The sequence below is a fragment of the Oenanthe melanoleuca genome, chromosome 25 (assembly GCF_029582105.1).
Source record: "Oenanthe melanoleuca isolate GR-GAL-2019-014 chromosome 25, OMel1.0, whole genome shotgun sequence".
In the NCBI taxonomy this organism is placed as follows: Eukaryota; Metazoa; Chordata; class Aves; order Passeriformes; family Muscicapidae; genus Oenanthe; species Oenanthe melanoleuca.
Genome location: NC_079358.1, coordinates 4109580 through 4126637, shown reverse-complemented (window position 1 = coordinate 4126637; position 17058 = coordinate 4109580). Strand labels below are relative to the sequence as shown.

General features: G+C 42.2%; 1 protein-coding gene across 1 annotated transcript; it reads left to right on the top strand.

The window, feature by feature from the left end:
* Positions 1-1418: 1418 nt before the first annotated feature.
* Positions 1419-13283, top strand: SH3BP5L (SH3 binding domain protein 5 like). The gene is made up of 7 exons (XM_056510175.1): positions 1419-1450; positions 2637-2814; positions 4137-4199; positions 5575-5703; positions 7528-7689; positions 9960-10133; positions 11847-13283. The coding sequence occupies exons 2-7, from the start codon at positions 2740-2742 to the stop codon at positions 12891-12893; spliced, it is 1650 nt and encodes a 549-aa protein (XP_056366150.1). The 5' UTR covers positions 1419-1450; positions 2637-2739; the 3' UTR covers positions 12894-13283.
* The last annotated feature ends 3775 nt before the right edge of the window (positions 13284-17058 follow it).

Sequence of the window (17058 nt, the reverse complement as noted above, 5' to 3'; positions counted from 1 at the left end):
CAAAATCCCAAATTCTGCCCCAAATTCCCAATTTTTTTCCCCTTATTCCACCCCAAATTCTCATTTTTTTAAATCATTAAAACTTCACTGGATTCTAAAATTAAAAAAAAAAAAAAAAAAAAAAAAAAATTAAAATAACAAAAATCCTGAAATTCCTGGGAGGGATTTTTGGGATAAATCCTGGAAAATTTTTTTTTTTTTTGGTGTTGTTTTTTTTTTTTTTTTTTTTGTTCTTTTTCTTCCTTTTTCTTTTTTTTTTTTTTTTTAATTTTGTTTTGTTTTAGTTTTTTATTTTTTAAATTTTCAAAAAAATTTTTATGGTTTTTTTGGGATTTTTTTTGTGTATTTTTGGGACGAGTGGAAACAGGAGAAGCAGAAAAAGGCAAAATTTGGGCAAAATAAAAGGCGAGATTTGGGGGGAAAAAAGAAATTTGATGAAAGGAAAAGATTTGGGAAAAAATAGGGAAAGATTTGGGAAAAAAAAAAATTGGGATTTAGGGGAAAAAAAAAGGAGGAATTTGAGAAAAAAAATTGGGATTTGGGAAGAGGAAGGAGAGGAAAGCGCCAGGAATTTCGGAGTTTTTCCCGGAATTCCGCCAAAAAGGAACCCGGAAAAAAAAATCCCAATCCCAAATCCCGATCCCGATCCCAAATTTCGGCTCCGATCCCAAATTTCCCTCCCAAATTTCAAATAAATCAAAGAAATTCAAAATGGCGGCAACGCCTCCCCTCACGCCGCCATCTTGAGGCGCGGAGGTGCCGTAACGCAAGATGGCGGCGCCCATGGAGCTACTTCCGGTGCTGATTCTCGCCGCGTTTCAAACCGAATCGGGCCCAAATTTATTGCGACGGATTCGGCGCCGCTGATTTTATAATCGGGAGCGATTTGAGCTCCCGGTGACCGTGTAGGTGGCGGAGATGTGAAAAGTGTAAAGAGCGCAGGGAGCCGCCATGTTGTACGGCAAGAGGAAGTAGCGGAACTTCCGCTTCCGGTGTGGCTCCGATTGTGAGGGTGAAACCAAGAGTAAAATGAGAACGGGGGGGATTTCAAAACGTCTGGAAAGATTTAAGGAGCTCTGGGAGACTTGAGAGTCTTTTCCCCCTCATATTTATCGTGGTTTCTTCCAACCTTCCTGCGGGTTCACCTCCCACCGCCGCCATCTTGAGGGGAGGCGGGTCCATTCAACAAGATGCCGGCACCCTTCCACCACCCCCGCTGCTATTTTAACACAAATTTCAAACCAAATCGCAACCAAACCGCGCACAGCGGATTCGCCGTCGCGATTTATCCCTCCTCGCCGATTTAAACCCACGGGGAAGCGGGAGAAATGGGGAAAGGCGGGGTTTGAACGCGCACCATGGGCGCCGCCATGTTGTACGGAAAGAGGAGGCTGAGGCGAACTTCCGCTTCCGGTGGGGGAGCGGCCCCTCAGCGCTGGCGGAGCGGGGGGTAAACACAGGCCCGGGGGGGGCGGGGGGAGGGAATCTGGCGGAAATTTGGGAATTTTTTGGGAATTCTGAGGAAAATTTGGGAATTTTTGGGCTCGGGAGGAGAGGGGGGGTGAAAAGGTTTGGGCGGTTGTGGCTGTGGGGGGGTTTTGGGGGGTTTGAGGGGGATTTTGGGGGGATTTGGGAGAATTTTGGAGGATTTTTGGGAGGATTTTGGGGATATTTTGGGGAATTTTGTGGAAATTTTGTGGAAATTTTGGGATCATTGGGGGGATTCTGGGGGGTCTGGGGGTGATTTTGGGGGGTTCGAGCGGATTTTGGGGGAATTTGGGGATTTTGGGGGAGAATTTGGGGATTTTTGGGGGGAATTTGGGAATTTAGGGGGGGAATTTGAGGAGATTTTGGGGGAATTTGGGGAAATTTGGGGGAAATTTGGGGAATTTGGAGGGAATTTTGAGATCATTGAAGGGGTTTGGGGATGAATTTGGGGAAATTTTGGGAATTTTTGGGGGGAATTTTGGGATTTTTTTGGAGATTTTTGGGATCTTTGGGTGGAATTTTGGGGAATTTTTTGGGAATTTTGTAGAATTTCTTTGGGAATTTTGGGGAATTTTTTCAGGAATTTTGGGGGAAATTTTCAGGAATTTGGGGAAAATTTTTCCAGAATTTTTGGGAAATTTTCGGGGATTTTTGAGAATTTTGTGGAAATTTTTTTGAATTTTGGGGAATTTTTTTCAGGAATTTGGGGGAAATTTTCCCAGAATTTTCAGGAAACTTTTCCAGAATTTTTGGGAAAATTTTCAGGAATTTTGGGGGATTTTGGAGGAATTTTGGGGGATTTTTTGGGAATTTTGGGGGAAATTTTCAGGGATTTGGGAAAATTTTTTCCAGAATTTTCAGGAAATTTTGAGGAATTTCTTTTTAATTTTTGGGAAAATTTTCAGAAATTTTGGGGGATTTTTGGGAATTTTGGGGGGAATTTTTTCAGGAATTTTTGGGAAAATTTCCAGGGATTTCTCTGACATTTAAATAATTTTTTTTTGGAATTTAGGGAATTTTAGCCAATTTTTGGCAACTCCCTAAAAATTCAAAATTCTGGGAATTTTCCCTTGTTAAAAACTCAAAAAATTCACCAAGAAATTTTGCTAAAAAAAAAAAAATAAGAATTTTTTTTTTTTCTCTTCCAGCCCCTCCCCCCCATCCCCAAAAATTCCCAAAAATTCCCCAAAAAATGAACTGAGGCCCCTCCCCCACCTTGGATGGCCCCCTGGAATTTTGGGGGATCCCAAAATGGGGGATTCAGAAAATCCTGGGAATCCCCCCGAGGAGGAGGAGGAGGAGGAAGAGCTGGACCCCCGGATCCAGGTGGGAATTTGGGGTGAAAACCCCAAAATTTGGGAAAAAAACCCCAAATTTTGGGGATTTGGGGTTCGAATTTTGGGATTTTTGAGAGAAAAACCCCAAAAAATATGGATTTTTTTGGGATTTGGGGTCAAAAATTTGGGCTGAATCCTGGAAATATTGGGGGGTTGAATTCCAGCTTTTGGGAATTTTGGGTGAAAATCTCAAAATTTGGGAAATTTGGGAAAAAAATCCCAAAATTTTGGGGGTTTGGGGCTCAAATTTTGAGATTTTGGAGAGAAAATCCCCCAAAATTTGGGATTTTTGGGGGTTTTGGGGTCGAAATTTTGGGCTCAGTCCTCAAAATTTTGGGATTTTGGGGGGGATGTGAGTCCAAATTTGGGGGGAAATCCCAAAAATTTGGGAAAAATATCCCAAAATTTTGGGGGGTTTGGGGTTCGAATTTTGGGTGTTTGGAGGGAAAATCCCCAAAAATTTGGGATTTTTTTGGGATTTGGGGTTGAAATTTTGGGCTCAATCCTGGAAATTTTGGGATTTTGGGGGGGATATGAGTCCAAATTTTGGGGGAAATCCCAAAAATTTGGGAAATTTGGGGAAAAATCTCCAAATTTTTGGGGGTTTACAGTTCGAGTTTTGGGGGTTTGGAGGGAAAATCCCCAAAAATTTGGAATTTTTGTTATTGAAGTTTTGGGATTTTGGGGGGTTGGGTTCCAAAATTTTGGGAATTTGGGGTGAAAATCCCAAAATTTGGGAAATTTGGGAGAAATCCCAAAATTTTGGGATTTGAGGAAGATTTTGAAGTTTTTATCCCAAATTTTTGGTATTTTTTTTTTAACCTGAATTTTTGGGATTTTTTCCAAAATTTTGGGATTTTTTTGGGTCTTTTCTCCTGATTTTTAGGAATTTTTATCCCAAATTTTTGGAGCTTTCATCCCAAATATTTGGTGGTTTTTTTTGCCTAAATTTTTGTGGTTTTATCCCAAATTTTGGTTTTTTTTTTTTCCCCAAGATTTTCATGTTTTATCCCAAATTTTTGGGATTTTTTTCCCAATTTTTTTGGGGTTTTTTTCCCAATTTTTGGGGGTTTCATCCCAATTTTTTTTTTGCTTTTTATCCCAAATTTTGGGGGTTTTTTTTCCCGATTTTTTGGGGTTTCTTCCCCAAATTTTTGGGTTTTTTTCCCAAATTTTGGGGTTTTCCCTAATTTTTTGGTTTTTTTTTTTTTTTTTTCCCAAATTTTTGGGATTTTTTCCCAAAATTTTGGGATTTCTCAGATTTTGGGAATTTTTGGGGTTTTGATCCCAAAATTTTTTTGGGGGTTTCAGGAGGAGCTCGAGCACCTGAACGAGGCCAACGCTGAAATCAACCGGGGGGAGCTGGAGCTGGATGTGAGGAACTGGGATAAACTGGGAGGGACTGGGATGGGACTGGGAGGGACTGGGGGGGACTGGGAGGGGCTGGGATAAACTGGGAGGGACTGGGATAAACTGGGAGGGAACTGGGGTGAACTGGTTTTCCCAATCCCAAACTGGTTTCCCAATCCCAAACCAGCCCAAACCAGTCCAAACCGGTTCCAAACTGGTTTCACAGTCCCAAACTGGTTCCCAATCCTTTCCCTATCCCAAACCAGTCCCAAACTGGTTTCCCAATCCCAAACTGGTTTTCCAATCCCAGACTGGTTTTCCCAGCCAAAACCAGTCCAAACCAGTCCCAAACTGGTTTTCCCAATCCCAAACCAGTCCCAAACTGGTTTCCCAATCCCAAATCTGTCCGAACCAGTCCAAACCGGTTCCAAACTGGTTTCACAGTCCCAAACTGGTTTCCAATCCTTTCCCTATCTCAAACCAGTCCCAAACTGGTTCCCCAGTCCAAAACCAGTCCAAACCAGTCCCAAACTGGTTTCCCAATCCCAAACTGGTTTTCCAATCCCAGACTGGTTTTCCCAGCCAAAACCAGTCCGAACCAGTCCCAAACTGGTTTCCCAATCCCAAACCAGTCCAAACCAGTCCCAAACTGGTTTCCCAATCTCAAACTGATTTTCCCAGTCCAAACCAGTCCCAAACCAGTCTGAACCAGTCCGAACCAGTCCCAAACTGGTTTCCCAATCCCAAACCAGCCCCAAACTGGTTTCACAATCCCAAACCAGCCCGAACCAGTCCCAAACTGGTTTTCCCAGTCCAAACCAGTCTGAACCAGTCCAAACCGGTTCCAAACTGGTTTCCCAGTCCCAAACTGGTTCCCAATCCTTTCCCTATCCCAAACCAGTCCCAAACTGGTTCCCCAGTCCAAAACCAGTCCAAACCAGTCCCGAACTGGTTTCCCAATCCCAAACTGGTTTTCCCAGCCAAAACCAGTCCAAACCAGTCCCGAACTGATTTCCCAATCCCAAACCAGTCCAAACCAGTCCCAAACTGGTTTCCCAATCCCAAACCAGTCCAAACCAGTCCCAAACTGGTTTCCCAATCTCAAACTGATTTTCCCAGTCCAAACCAGTCCCAAACCAGTCTGAACCAGCCCGAACCAGTCCCAAACTGGTTTCACAATCCCAAACCAGTCCGAACCAGTCCAAACCGGTTCCAAACTGGTTTCCCAGTCCCAAACTGGTTCCCAATCCTTTCCCTATCCCAAACCAGTCCCAAACTGGTTTCCCAATCCCAAACCAGCGCCAAACTGGTTTCCCAATCCCAAACCAGTCCAAACCAGTCCCAAACTGGTTTTCACAGTCCAAACCAGTCTGAACCAGTCCCAAACTGGTTTTCCCAGGCCGCCCGTTCCCGCTATCGCCGCATCCTCTCGGATTCCGCCCGGAAATTGAATTCCCAGGGATCCCAACTGGGAACCTGCATCGAGCGCGCCCGGCCCTACTACGAGGCCAGGAGGAGAGCCAAGGAGGTGCTGGGTTTGAGGGAAAAAATGGGGAAATTGGGAAAAATGGGAAAAGTGGGAAAATTGGGAAAAAATAAAAAAAACCCGGAAAAAATCGGTGGAAAAATGAGGGAAAAATGGGAAAATAACAGAAAAAAAAGGGGGAAATGGGGAAAAAAAAGAGATAAAAATGGAGAGAAAATGGGAAAAAAAGGGGAAATTGGGAAAAATGGGAAAAGTGGGAAAAGTGGGAAAATTGGGAAAAAATAAAAAAAATCTGGAAAAAATCAGTGGAAAAATGGGGGGAAAATGGGGGAAAAATGGGAAAGTAACAGAAAAAAATGGGGGGAAATGGGAAAAAAAAAAGATAAAAATACAGAGAAAATGGGAAAAAAAAGGGAAATTGGGAAAAATAGGAAAAGTGGGAAAATTGGGAAAAAATAAAAAAAACTTGGAAAAAATTGGTGGAAAAATGGGGAATAAATGGAGAAAAAATGGGGGGAAAACGGGAAAATAAGAGGAAAAAATGGAAAAAAATGGAATAAAAAGAGGAAGAAATGGGGGAAAAATGGGAAAAAAAGGGGAAATTGGAAAAAATGGGAAAAAGGGGAAAACATAACAACAAAAAATATCAGGAAAAAATCGCAGGAAAAATTGCAGAAAAAATGGGGGGAAAAAGCACAGGAAAAATGGGGAAAAAAAGAGGAAAAAAATGGGGAAAAATTGGAAAAAAGTGAAATTGGAAATAAGGGAAAAAATGGGGAAAGAGAAAATGGCAGGAAAAATGGGAAAAAGGGGGGAAAATGGCAAAAAAAAGTCTGGGGAAATGGAAGTTATTATCCCAAACCTTCTCCATCCATCCCAAAACCTTCTCCATCCTTCTCAACCTTCTCCAATCCCAAATCCCATCCCAAACCATCCCAAACCTTTTCCAATCCCATCCCAAACCTCCAAAACCAAATCCCATCCCAAACCTTCTCCAACCCATCCCAAACCTCCAATCCCAAATCCCATCCCAAACCATCCCAAACCTTCTCAAACCCATCCCAAACCTTCTCCAATCCCATCCCAAATCCAACCCAAATCCCATCCCAAACCTTCTTCCACCCCGAACTTTCTCCTATCCCAAACTTTCTCCCATCCCAAACCTTCTCTATCCATCCCAAACCTTCTCCAATCCAAATCCCATCCCAAACCTTTTCCAATCCCATCCCAAACCTTCTCCAATCCATCCCAAACCTTTTCCAATCCCAAATCTTCTCCAATCCCATCCCAAATCTTCTCCAATCCCAAATCCCATCCCAACCCATCCCAAACCTTCTCCAAACCCATCCCAAATCTTCTCCAACCCATCCCAAACCTCCAATCCCATCCCAAACCTTCTCCAACCCATCCCAAGCCTTCTCCAATCCCATCCCAAACCTTCTCCAATCCCATCCCAATCCCAAATCTCATCCCAATCCCGTCCCAAAACTTCTCCAATCCATCCCAAACCTTCTCCAATCTCAACCCAAACCTTCTCCAATCCATCCCAAACCTTCTCCAATCCCATCCCAAACCTTCTCCAACCCATCCCAAACCTTCTCCAATCCCAAATCCCATCCCAAACCTTCTCCATCCCATCCCAAACCTTCTCCAATCCATCCCAAACCTTCTCCAATCCCATCCCAAACCTTCTCCAATCCCATCCCAAACCTTCTCCCACCCCCAACTTTCCCCCATCCCAATCCCATTTCCAACCCCAACCCCACCCACCCAACACCCCCAAACCCCTCCCTCCGCCACCGTCCCCAAAAATTCCCCAAAATTCCCATCCCAAATTCCCGGGTTTTTTCCCCCCCCCCGGCGCAGGCGCAGCAGGAGACGCAGCGGGCGGCGCTGCGCTACGAGCGCGCGGTGGGGATGCACAACGCGGCGCGGGAGATGGTGATGGTGGCCGAGCAGGGGCTGGGCACCGGCAAGAACCGGCTGGACCCCACCTGGCAGGAGATGCTCAACCACGCCACCAGGAAGGTCGGGAATCCGTCCGGGAATTTCGGGAATTTTGGGGGATTTTTTGGGGATTTTGGGGGTGTGGAAATTGGGAATGGTTGGAGAAGGTTTGGCAAAGTCGGGAATGGGAGAAACCGACTGGAGCGCGCATGGGAGGAGATGCTCGACCACGGCACCAAGAAAGTCAGGAATCCCAGGAATTTTGGGAATTGAATCCCAGAATTTTAGGAATTAAGTCTGGGAATTTTGGGAATTTGGGGATTTAGAATCTGGGAATGGTTGGAGAAGGTTCGGCGAAGTCGGGAATGGGAGAAACCGACTGGAGCGCGCATGGGAGGAGATGCTCGAGCACGGCACCAAGAAAGTCAGGAATCCCAGGAATTTTGGGAATTAAATCCCAGAATTTTAGGAATTAAGTCTGGGAATATTGGGAATTTGGGGATTTAGAATCTGGGAATGGTTGGAGAAGGTTCGGCGAAGTCGGGAATGGGAGAAACCGACTGGAGCGCGCATGGGAGGAGATGCTCGACCACGGCACCAAGAGATTCAGGAATCAATCCAGGAATTTTGGGAATTGAATCCCAGAGTTTTAGGAATTAAGTCTGGGAATTTTGGGAATTTTGGGATGTGGAATTTGGTAATGGTTGGAGAAGGTTTGGGGATGTTGGGAATGGGAGAAACCGACTGGAGCGCGCATGGGAGGAGAGGCTCGAGCACGGCACCGAGAGATTCAGGAACTCCAGGAATTTTGGGAATTGAATCCCAGAATTTTAGGAATTAAGTCTGGGAATTTTGGGAATTTTGGGATGTGGAATTTGGTAATGGTTGGAGAAGGTTTGGGGATGTTGGGAATGGGAGAAACCGACTGGAGCGCGCATGGGAGGAGATGCTCGAGCACGGCACCAAGAGATTCAGGAATTCCAGGAATTTTGGGAATTGAATCCCAGAATTTTAGGAATTAAGTCTGGGAATTTTGGGAATTTTGGGATGTGGAATTTGGTAATGGTTGGAGAAGGTTTGGCGAAGTCGGGAATGGGAGAAACCGACTGGAGCGCGCATGGGAGGAGATGCTCGACCACGGCATCGAGAGATTCAGGAATTCCAGGAATTTTGGGAATTGAATCCCAGAATTTTAGGAATTAAGTCTGGGAATTTTGGGAATTTGGGGATGTGGAATTTGGTAATGGTTGGAGAAGGTTTGGGGATGTTGGGAATGGGAGAAACCGACTGGAGCGCGCATGGGAGGAGATGCTCGACCACGGCACCAAGGAATTAAAAAATTCCAGGAATTTTGGGAATTCAATCTGGGAATTTTGGGAATTAAATCTGGGAATTTTGGGAATTGAATCCCGGAATTTTGGGAATTCTGGGGTTCGGGAGCAGTCGGAAAAAAAGTTTGGGAATGGGAGAAAGCGACGATCCCGCATGGTAGGAGATGCTCGAGCACGGCACCAAGAGAGTCAGGAATTTTGGGAATTAAATCTGGGAATTTTGGGGATTAAATCTGGGAATTTCAGGAATTGACTCTGGGAATTTTGGGAATTAACTCTGAGAATTTTGGGAATTTTGGGATGTGGAATTTGGGAATGGGTGGAGAAGGTTTGGGAATGTTGGGAATGGGAGAAACCGACTGGAGCGCGCATGGGAGGAGATGCTCGACCACGGCACCAAGGAAGACAGGAATCCCAGGAATTTTGGGAATTAAATCCCAGAATTTTAGGAATTAAGTCTGGGAATTTTGGGAATTTGGGGATGTGGAATTTGGTAATGGTTGGAGAAGGTTTGGGGATGTTGGGAATGGGAGAAACCGACTGGAGCGCGCATGGGAGGAGATGCTCGACCACGGCACCAAGGAAGACAGGAATCCCAGGAATTTTGGGAATTGAATCCCAGAATTTTAGGAATTAACTCTGGGAATTTTGGGAATTTTGGGATGTGGAATTTGGGAATGGGTGGAGAAGGTTCGGCGAAGTCGGGAATGGGAGAAACCGACTGGAGCGCGCATGGGAGGAGATGCTCGACCACGGCACCAAGGAAGACAGGAATCAATCCAGCAATTTTGGGAATTCAATCTGGGAATTTTGGGAATTAACTCTGGGAATTTTGGGAATTTTGGTATCTGGAATTTGGGAATGGTTGGAGAATGTTTAGCGAATTCAGGAATGGGAGAAAGCGACGATCCCACATGGTAGGAGATGCTCAACCACGGCACCAAGAAAGGAATTTTGGGAATTCAATCTGGGAATTTTGGGAATTCAATCTGGGAATTCTGGGAATTCTGGGAATTCCAGGTGAACGAGGCGGAGCAGGAGCGGCTCTGGAGCGAGAGGGAGCACCAGAGGGTGACCAGGCTGTGCCAGGAGGCCGAGGCCGAGGTGCAGCGGCTGCAGAAATCCCTGAGGCGCGACATCGCCCGCAGCCGGCCCTACTTCGAGCTCAAGGCCCAGTTCAACCAGAGGCTGGAGGTACTGGGAGCACTGGGAGGGACTGGGAGGGACTGGGAGAAGGACTGGGATCAGTTTGGGGCACTGGGAATGGGATTAAAGGGAGCTGGGAGCACTGGGAATGGGATTATGGAGCACTGGGAGCCGGCCCTACTTCGAGCTCAAGGCCCAGTTCAACCAGAGGCTGGAGGTACTGGGAGCACTGGGAGAAACTGGGAGGGACTGGGAGGGTCACTGGGATCAGCTTGGGGCACTGGGAATGGGGTTGGAGTGGATACTGGGAGCACTGGGAGCACTGGGAGCCGGCCCTACTTCGAGCTCAAGGCCCAGTTCAACCAGAGGCTGGAGGTACTGGGAGCACTGGGATAAACTGGGAGGGACTGGGAGAGGGATTGGAATCAGTTTGGGGCACTGGGAATGGGATTAAAGGGAACTGGGAGCACTGGGAGCCGGCCCTACTTCGAGCTCAAGGCCCAGTTCAACCAGAGGCTGGAGGTACTGGGAGCACTGGGAGCACTGGGAGGGACTGGGAGAGGGACTGGGATCAGTTTGGGGCACTGGGAATGGGGTTGGAGTGGATACTGGGAGCACTGGGAGCACTGGGAGCCGGCCCTACTTCGAGCTCAAGGCCCAGTTCAACCAGAGGCTGGAGGTACTGGGAGCACTGGGAGCAACTGGGAGGGACTGGGATCAGCTTGGGGCACTGGGAATGGGGTTGGAGTGGATACTGGGAGCACTGGGAGGGACTGGGAGAGGGACAGGGAATACTGGGAGGGTCACTGGGATCAGTTTGGAGCACTGGGAATGGGATACTGGGGGAACTGGGAGCACTGGGAATGGGATTAAAGGGAACTGGGAGGGACTGGGACAAACTGGGAATACTGGGAGGTTCAGATCCCACTTTTTCCCATCCATTTTGGGGGATTCTGAGGAATTTTGATGGAATTTTAAAGACATTTTTATGGAATTTTTGAAGGAATTTTCAGGAAATTTTTAAGGAATTTTAAAGAAATTTTTGAGGAATTTTTAAAGGAATTTTCAGGAAATTTTTAAGGAATTTTAAAGAAATTTTTAAAGCAATTTTTACAGAATTTTAAAGGAATTTTTACAGATTTTTTAAAGATTGAAAAATAATTTTTAAGGATATTTTACAGAATTTTAAAATAATTTTTCAAGGAATTTTTATGGAATTTTTAAGGTATTTTCAAAGATTTTTTTAAAGGAATTTTTAAGGAATTAAAACCCATTTTTTAAGAATTTTAATCAGATTCTTATCAATTTTAATCCAATTTTTCATAATTCTTCCCAAATTTTTATGAAATAAAAGGAATTCTTAGGAATCTTTTGGAATCTTTAAAATTCCCTGGAATTTTTTTGGGCATAAACAGAATTTTTTTTTTTAGGGATTTTAACCAAATTTATTATGCTTTGATCAAATTTTAATCAAACTTTTATCCATTTTAATCCAATTTTTTGGGGGGATTTCCCTGAAATTTCATGGAACAAAAGAAACTTTCTGGAATTCTTTGGAAACTTCAGGAATTCCTTGAAATTTTTTGGGAACAAACAAAATTTTTAATGGATTTTAATGAAATTTTTAACGGATTTTGATCAATTTTTTACCGATTTTCATCAAATTTTTACCGATTTTCACGGAATTTTCACCGATTTTCACCCGGATTTTTAGGATTTTTGGGAATTCCTGGGAATTCCCGACCTTTCCTCCTTTTCCAGGAGCACAAATCCCGCGTGAATTCCCTGGAATCCGCCGTCTCCCAGGCCAAGCTCCGTTATTCCGTGGCCCTGCGGAATTTGGAGCAGATCAGCGAGGAGATCCACGCCCGAAGATTCCAGAGAATCCTCCGGAAAAAACATCGGGAAAACCCCCTGGGAGCCGAGGGGGGGCCCCAAAACATTGAAAATCCCGGAATTCCGGCTGAAATCAGCAGAATTCCTGGCAAAATTCCTGGTGAAATCCGCGGAATTCCCGGCAAAACCAGCGGAATTCCCGGTGAAATCGATGGGATTCCTGGTGAAATCCGTGGGATTTCTGAAACTCCTGGTGAAATCCGTGGAATTCCTGGCAAAATTCCTGGAATTCCCGGTGAAATCGGCAGAATTGCCGGTGAAACCAACAGAATTCCGGGTGAAATCAGCGGGATTTCTGGAATTCCCGGTGAAATCAGCAGAATTCCCGACAAAATCCGTGGAATTCCCGAGGAAATCGGCAGAACTCCCGGTGAAACCAACAGAATTCCGGGTGAAATCCGCGGAATTCCTGGAATTCCCGGCAAAATTCACGGTGAAATCTGTGGGATTTCTGGAATTCCTGGTGAAATCAGCAGAACTCCCGGCAAAATTCCTGGAATTCCCGGTGAAATCCATGGGATCGCTGGCGAAATCGGCAGAATTCCCGACGAAATCGGCGGAATTCCTGCCGAAATCGGCAGAATTCCCGACAAAAACCGTGGAATTCCGGGGGAAACCAGCGGGATTCCTGGAATTCCCGAGGGAACGGGCGGGAATTCCGAGGGAATCCCGGGAACGGCGGGCGAGGAGGCCGGGACGGCGGCGGGAATTTCGGATTCCGGGGATTCGCTGTCGGTGCTGAGCCTGCAGACCATCGCCTCGGACCTGCAGAAGTTCGACTCGGTGGAACATTTGTCGGGAATTCCGGGAATTTCGGGAATTCCCGACGCTCTGAGCCTGCACAGCGAGGAGCTGGGGGAGGAGAGGGAGAAGCGCCGGAATTTTCGGCACCACCGGAGCGTCAGCCTCTGAAATTTTTGGGTTTTTTGGAGGGAGGAAGTTTTGGAATTTTTGGGGAGAAATCCTGGAAATCCCAAGGAAATCCCAAAAATCCCTGAAAAAATCCCAAGGAAATCCCCCAAAAATTCCTGAAAAATCCCAAGGAAATCCTGAAAAATAAAATTAAAAAAAAAATCCCAGGGAGATCCTGAAAAATCTAAAGGAAATCCCAAAAATTCCTGGAAAATCCCAAGGAAATCCCCCAAAAATTCCTGGAAAATCCCAAGGAAATCCTAAAAATTCCTGGAAAATCCTGAAAAATAAAATGAAAAAATAAAATCCCAGGGAGATCCTGAAAAGTCCAAAGGAAATCCCAAAAATTCCTGGAAAATCCCAAGGAAATCCCAAAAATTCCTGAAAAATCCCAAGGAAATGCTAAAAATTCCTGGAAAATCCTGAAAAATAAAATGAAAAAATAAAATCCCAGGGAGATCCCGAAAAATCCCAAGGAAATCCCCAAAAATTCCTGGAAAATCCCAAAAAATCCTGAAAAATAAAATGAGAAAAAAAATTCCAGGGTGATCCCGAAAAATCCCAAGGAAATCCCAAAAATTCCTGAAAAATCCAAAAAAATCCTGAAAAATAAAATAAAAAAAAAAATCCCAGGGAGATCCCAAAAAATCCCAAGGAAATCCCCAAAAATTCCTGGAAAATAATAAAAATAAAGAAGTTTTCAGGGAAATCCCCCCAAAAATTCCAAGGAAATCTCAGAAAGTCTTCGGGAAATCCTGAAAAATCCCAAAAATTCCTGGGAAATCCCAAGGAAATCATAAAATTCCTGAAAAATAATAAAAATAAAAAAGTTTCCGGGGAAATCCCAGAAAAGCCCAAGGAAATTCTGAAAAAAACCAAAATTCCTGGAAAATCCCAAGGAAATCCCAAAAATTCCCTAAAAATTCCACAAAATAAAAAAAAATTCCCTAGAAATTCCAGAAACCCCCAAAAATTCCCCATAAAAAACCCCATGAAATTCCAAATACTCCATTAAAAATCTGAAAATTCCCTAAAAATTCCAAAAATCAAAAATTCCTTTAAAAAATTCCAGGAAATCACAAAAATTCCCGAAAAATTCCCTAAAAAATCCACAAAATTCCCAGAAAAATTCCCTAAAAAATCCGCATTAAATCCCAATATTTTTGGGGAATAAATACTTTGGAATTTGGGGTTTTTTGGGGAATAAATTCCTGGAATTTTGGGAATTTGGGGTTCAATCCTTGGGATTTTAGGGATAAATTCTCATAATTTGGGATTTTTTGGGAATAAATGCTTGGAATTTTGGGGGATTTTTTTATTGAATGCTTTGGGATTTTTTGGGAATAAATCCTTGGAATTTTGGGATTTTTTTTGGGAATAAATCCTTGAATTTTGTGGGATTTTTTGGAAATCCTGAAATTTAGGAATAAATCCTTGGAATTTTGGGACTATTTTTGGGAATAAATCCTTGAATTTCAGGGGAATTTGGGTTTAAATCCCAGATTTTTTTTGGAATTTCAGGAATCCCACAAAATTCCTCATTCCCCCCCAAAATTCCAGATTTTTTTTTTTTTTTTTTTTTTTTTTTTTTTTTTTTTTTTTGGGATAATTCCCTCTTTTCCCACCCAAAAACGAGTCAGGAACCCAATTACACTAAAGGGGAATTTTTGGGAATTTCAGGAATTTTTTGGGAATTCTGGGATTTTTGGGGGGGGGGCTGTGATGAGAATCCCCCGGTTTGAGGCAGCCCTGGGAATTTCCATGGATTTTTCCCAAAAAAACAAAAAAAAAAATCCCAAAAATCCTCCCCCATCCCCTGCTGGAATTCCAGGAAACTTCAGGAATTTGGGAATTTTTGGGGGGGTGGAAATCCCAAAAAATTGTTGATATCAATAAAATTCCTTCTTGTTGTAATTCCTTATTTTCCAATCCTGATTTTTTTCCTCTCATCCACGAATTTTTGATTTTTTTTGGGATAATCCCCTTTTATTTTTGGGGAATTTTTGGGTGTTTTTTCCTTTATTTTTGGGGGATTTTCCCGGTTTTTAGGGATGATTTTTTTTGGGGAGATTGTTCCCATTTTTGGGGGAATTTTTTGGTGTTTTCTCCTTTATTTTGGAGGGATTCCCCCCCCTCCAAAAAAATGGGGGAAAAAAACCTAAAAAAATTTAAAAAGGGGAAAAAAAGCTGAAAAATGTGGGGAAAAAAACTAAAAAAATTGGAATTACGCCTTAAAAAAATCTGGGAAAAAACAAAAAAAAAAAAAAAAGGGAAAAAAACCCTAAAAAAAAACTGTGGAAAAAAAGCAAAAAATGGGGGAAAAAAACATTAAAAAGAAGGAAAAAAGCTGAAAAATTTGGGGGAAAAAAAACCTGGAAAAAAATAAAAAATAAGAAAATAAACCCTAAAAAAACTGGAAGAAAAAAAAAAAAAAAAAAGGGAAAAAGCCTAAAAAAATGGGCAAACCCCTGAAAAATCTGGGAAAAAAAACCCCCAAAAATCCTGGAAAACAAAACCCTAAAAAACTTTGGGAAATCACCCCAAAAAACCTGGAAATTAAAAAAAAAAAAAAAAAAAAAAAAAAAAAAAAAAAAAAAAAAAGAGAAAAACTCAAAAAAAGTGGGGAAAAAAGGAAAAAAAAAAGGAAAAAAACCCCCCAAAATATAATGAAAAAAACTCTAAAAGATCGGGATAATCACCTTAAAAAAAATTGAAAACATAAAAACGGGGTGGAGGAAACCCTAAAAAAACCTGGGGAAAAAAAAAACAAACAAAAATGGGGGAAAAAACCTTAAAAGGAAAAAACCTGAAAAATCAAAAAAAAAAAAAAGGAAAAAAATGGAGGGAAAATCTGGGAAAAAAAAAAAAAAAGGAAAAATCTGGGAAAAAAACTCAAAAAATTCTGGGAAAAAAAACGGTAAAAATTCTGGAAAAAACCCCAAACAAATGGGAGGGGAAAAAAAAAATTTAAAAAGAAAAGAAACCCGAAAATACCCTGCGGAAAAAAGACCTGAAAAAATCCTGGAAAAAAACCCAAAAAAAATCCTGGAAAAAAACCTGAAAAAATCCTGGAAAAAAATCCCCTAAAAATGGGGATTAAAACCTAAAAGAATGGAGAAAAACATGAAAAGTCTGAAAAAAAAAACCCCAAAAAAACCTGGAAAAATCCCCCTGAAAAAAACCTGGGAAAAATCCCCAGAAATGGGAAAAACCCTCCAAAATGGGGGGGAAAAAAACCTAAAAAAAAAAAAGGGAAGAAGCCCCAAAAAATTCTGGAAAAAAAAAACATAAAAAACTTGGGGAAAACAAAAAAAAAAATCTGGGAAAAATAAAAAATATCTGGAAATAAAAACCAAAAAAATCCTGGAAAAAAACCCAAAAATTTCCTAAAAAAAAACCAAAAAAAATCCTGGGGTAAAAAAAAAAACCTAAAAATGGGAAAACCCCCCAAAATCCCAGATTTGGACCCGATTTTCCAAGGAAAAAAAAAAAAACAAGCAGAGAAAATTTGGGAATTTCACATTTATTTAAATTCACGGAAAAGGGAAGAAATTCCAACAGCGCCGTGGAGAAAATTCCAAAATTTTTCCCGGAAAAAAACCAAAATTTTGGTTTCATCTTGACCTTGGAAATCCAGGAATTTTTTTCCCCAGAATTTTGGGATAATTTGAATTTTTTTCCCCCCAATTTTTCAATATTCCAACTTCATTTTTCCTTCTCTTTTCTGTTTTCTGGAATTTTCCCACATTTTTCCATAAATTTCCTTTATTTTCATTAATTTTTCCACATTTTTTCCATTTTTCCACATTTTCAATTATTTTTCACTTTTTTCCCCAAATTTTCCAAATTTATTTTCTCATAAATTTTCCCACATTTTTCCAAAATTTTCCTTTATTTTCCATAATTTTTCCATTTTTTTCCATTTTTCTATATTTTCCATTTTCCCATATTTTTCCATAATTTTCCCACATTTTTCCATTAATTTCCTTTTTTTTCCATAATTTTCCACATTTTTCCATTTTCCACATTTTCCATTCATTTCCCACATTTTCCATAAATTTCCTTTATTTTCCATTTTTTCCACATTTTTCCATATTTTCCATTTTCCCACATTTTCCCGTAATTTTCTTTTTATTTTCCATAAATTTTCCACTTCTTTCAATTT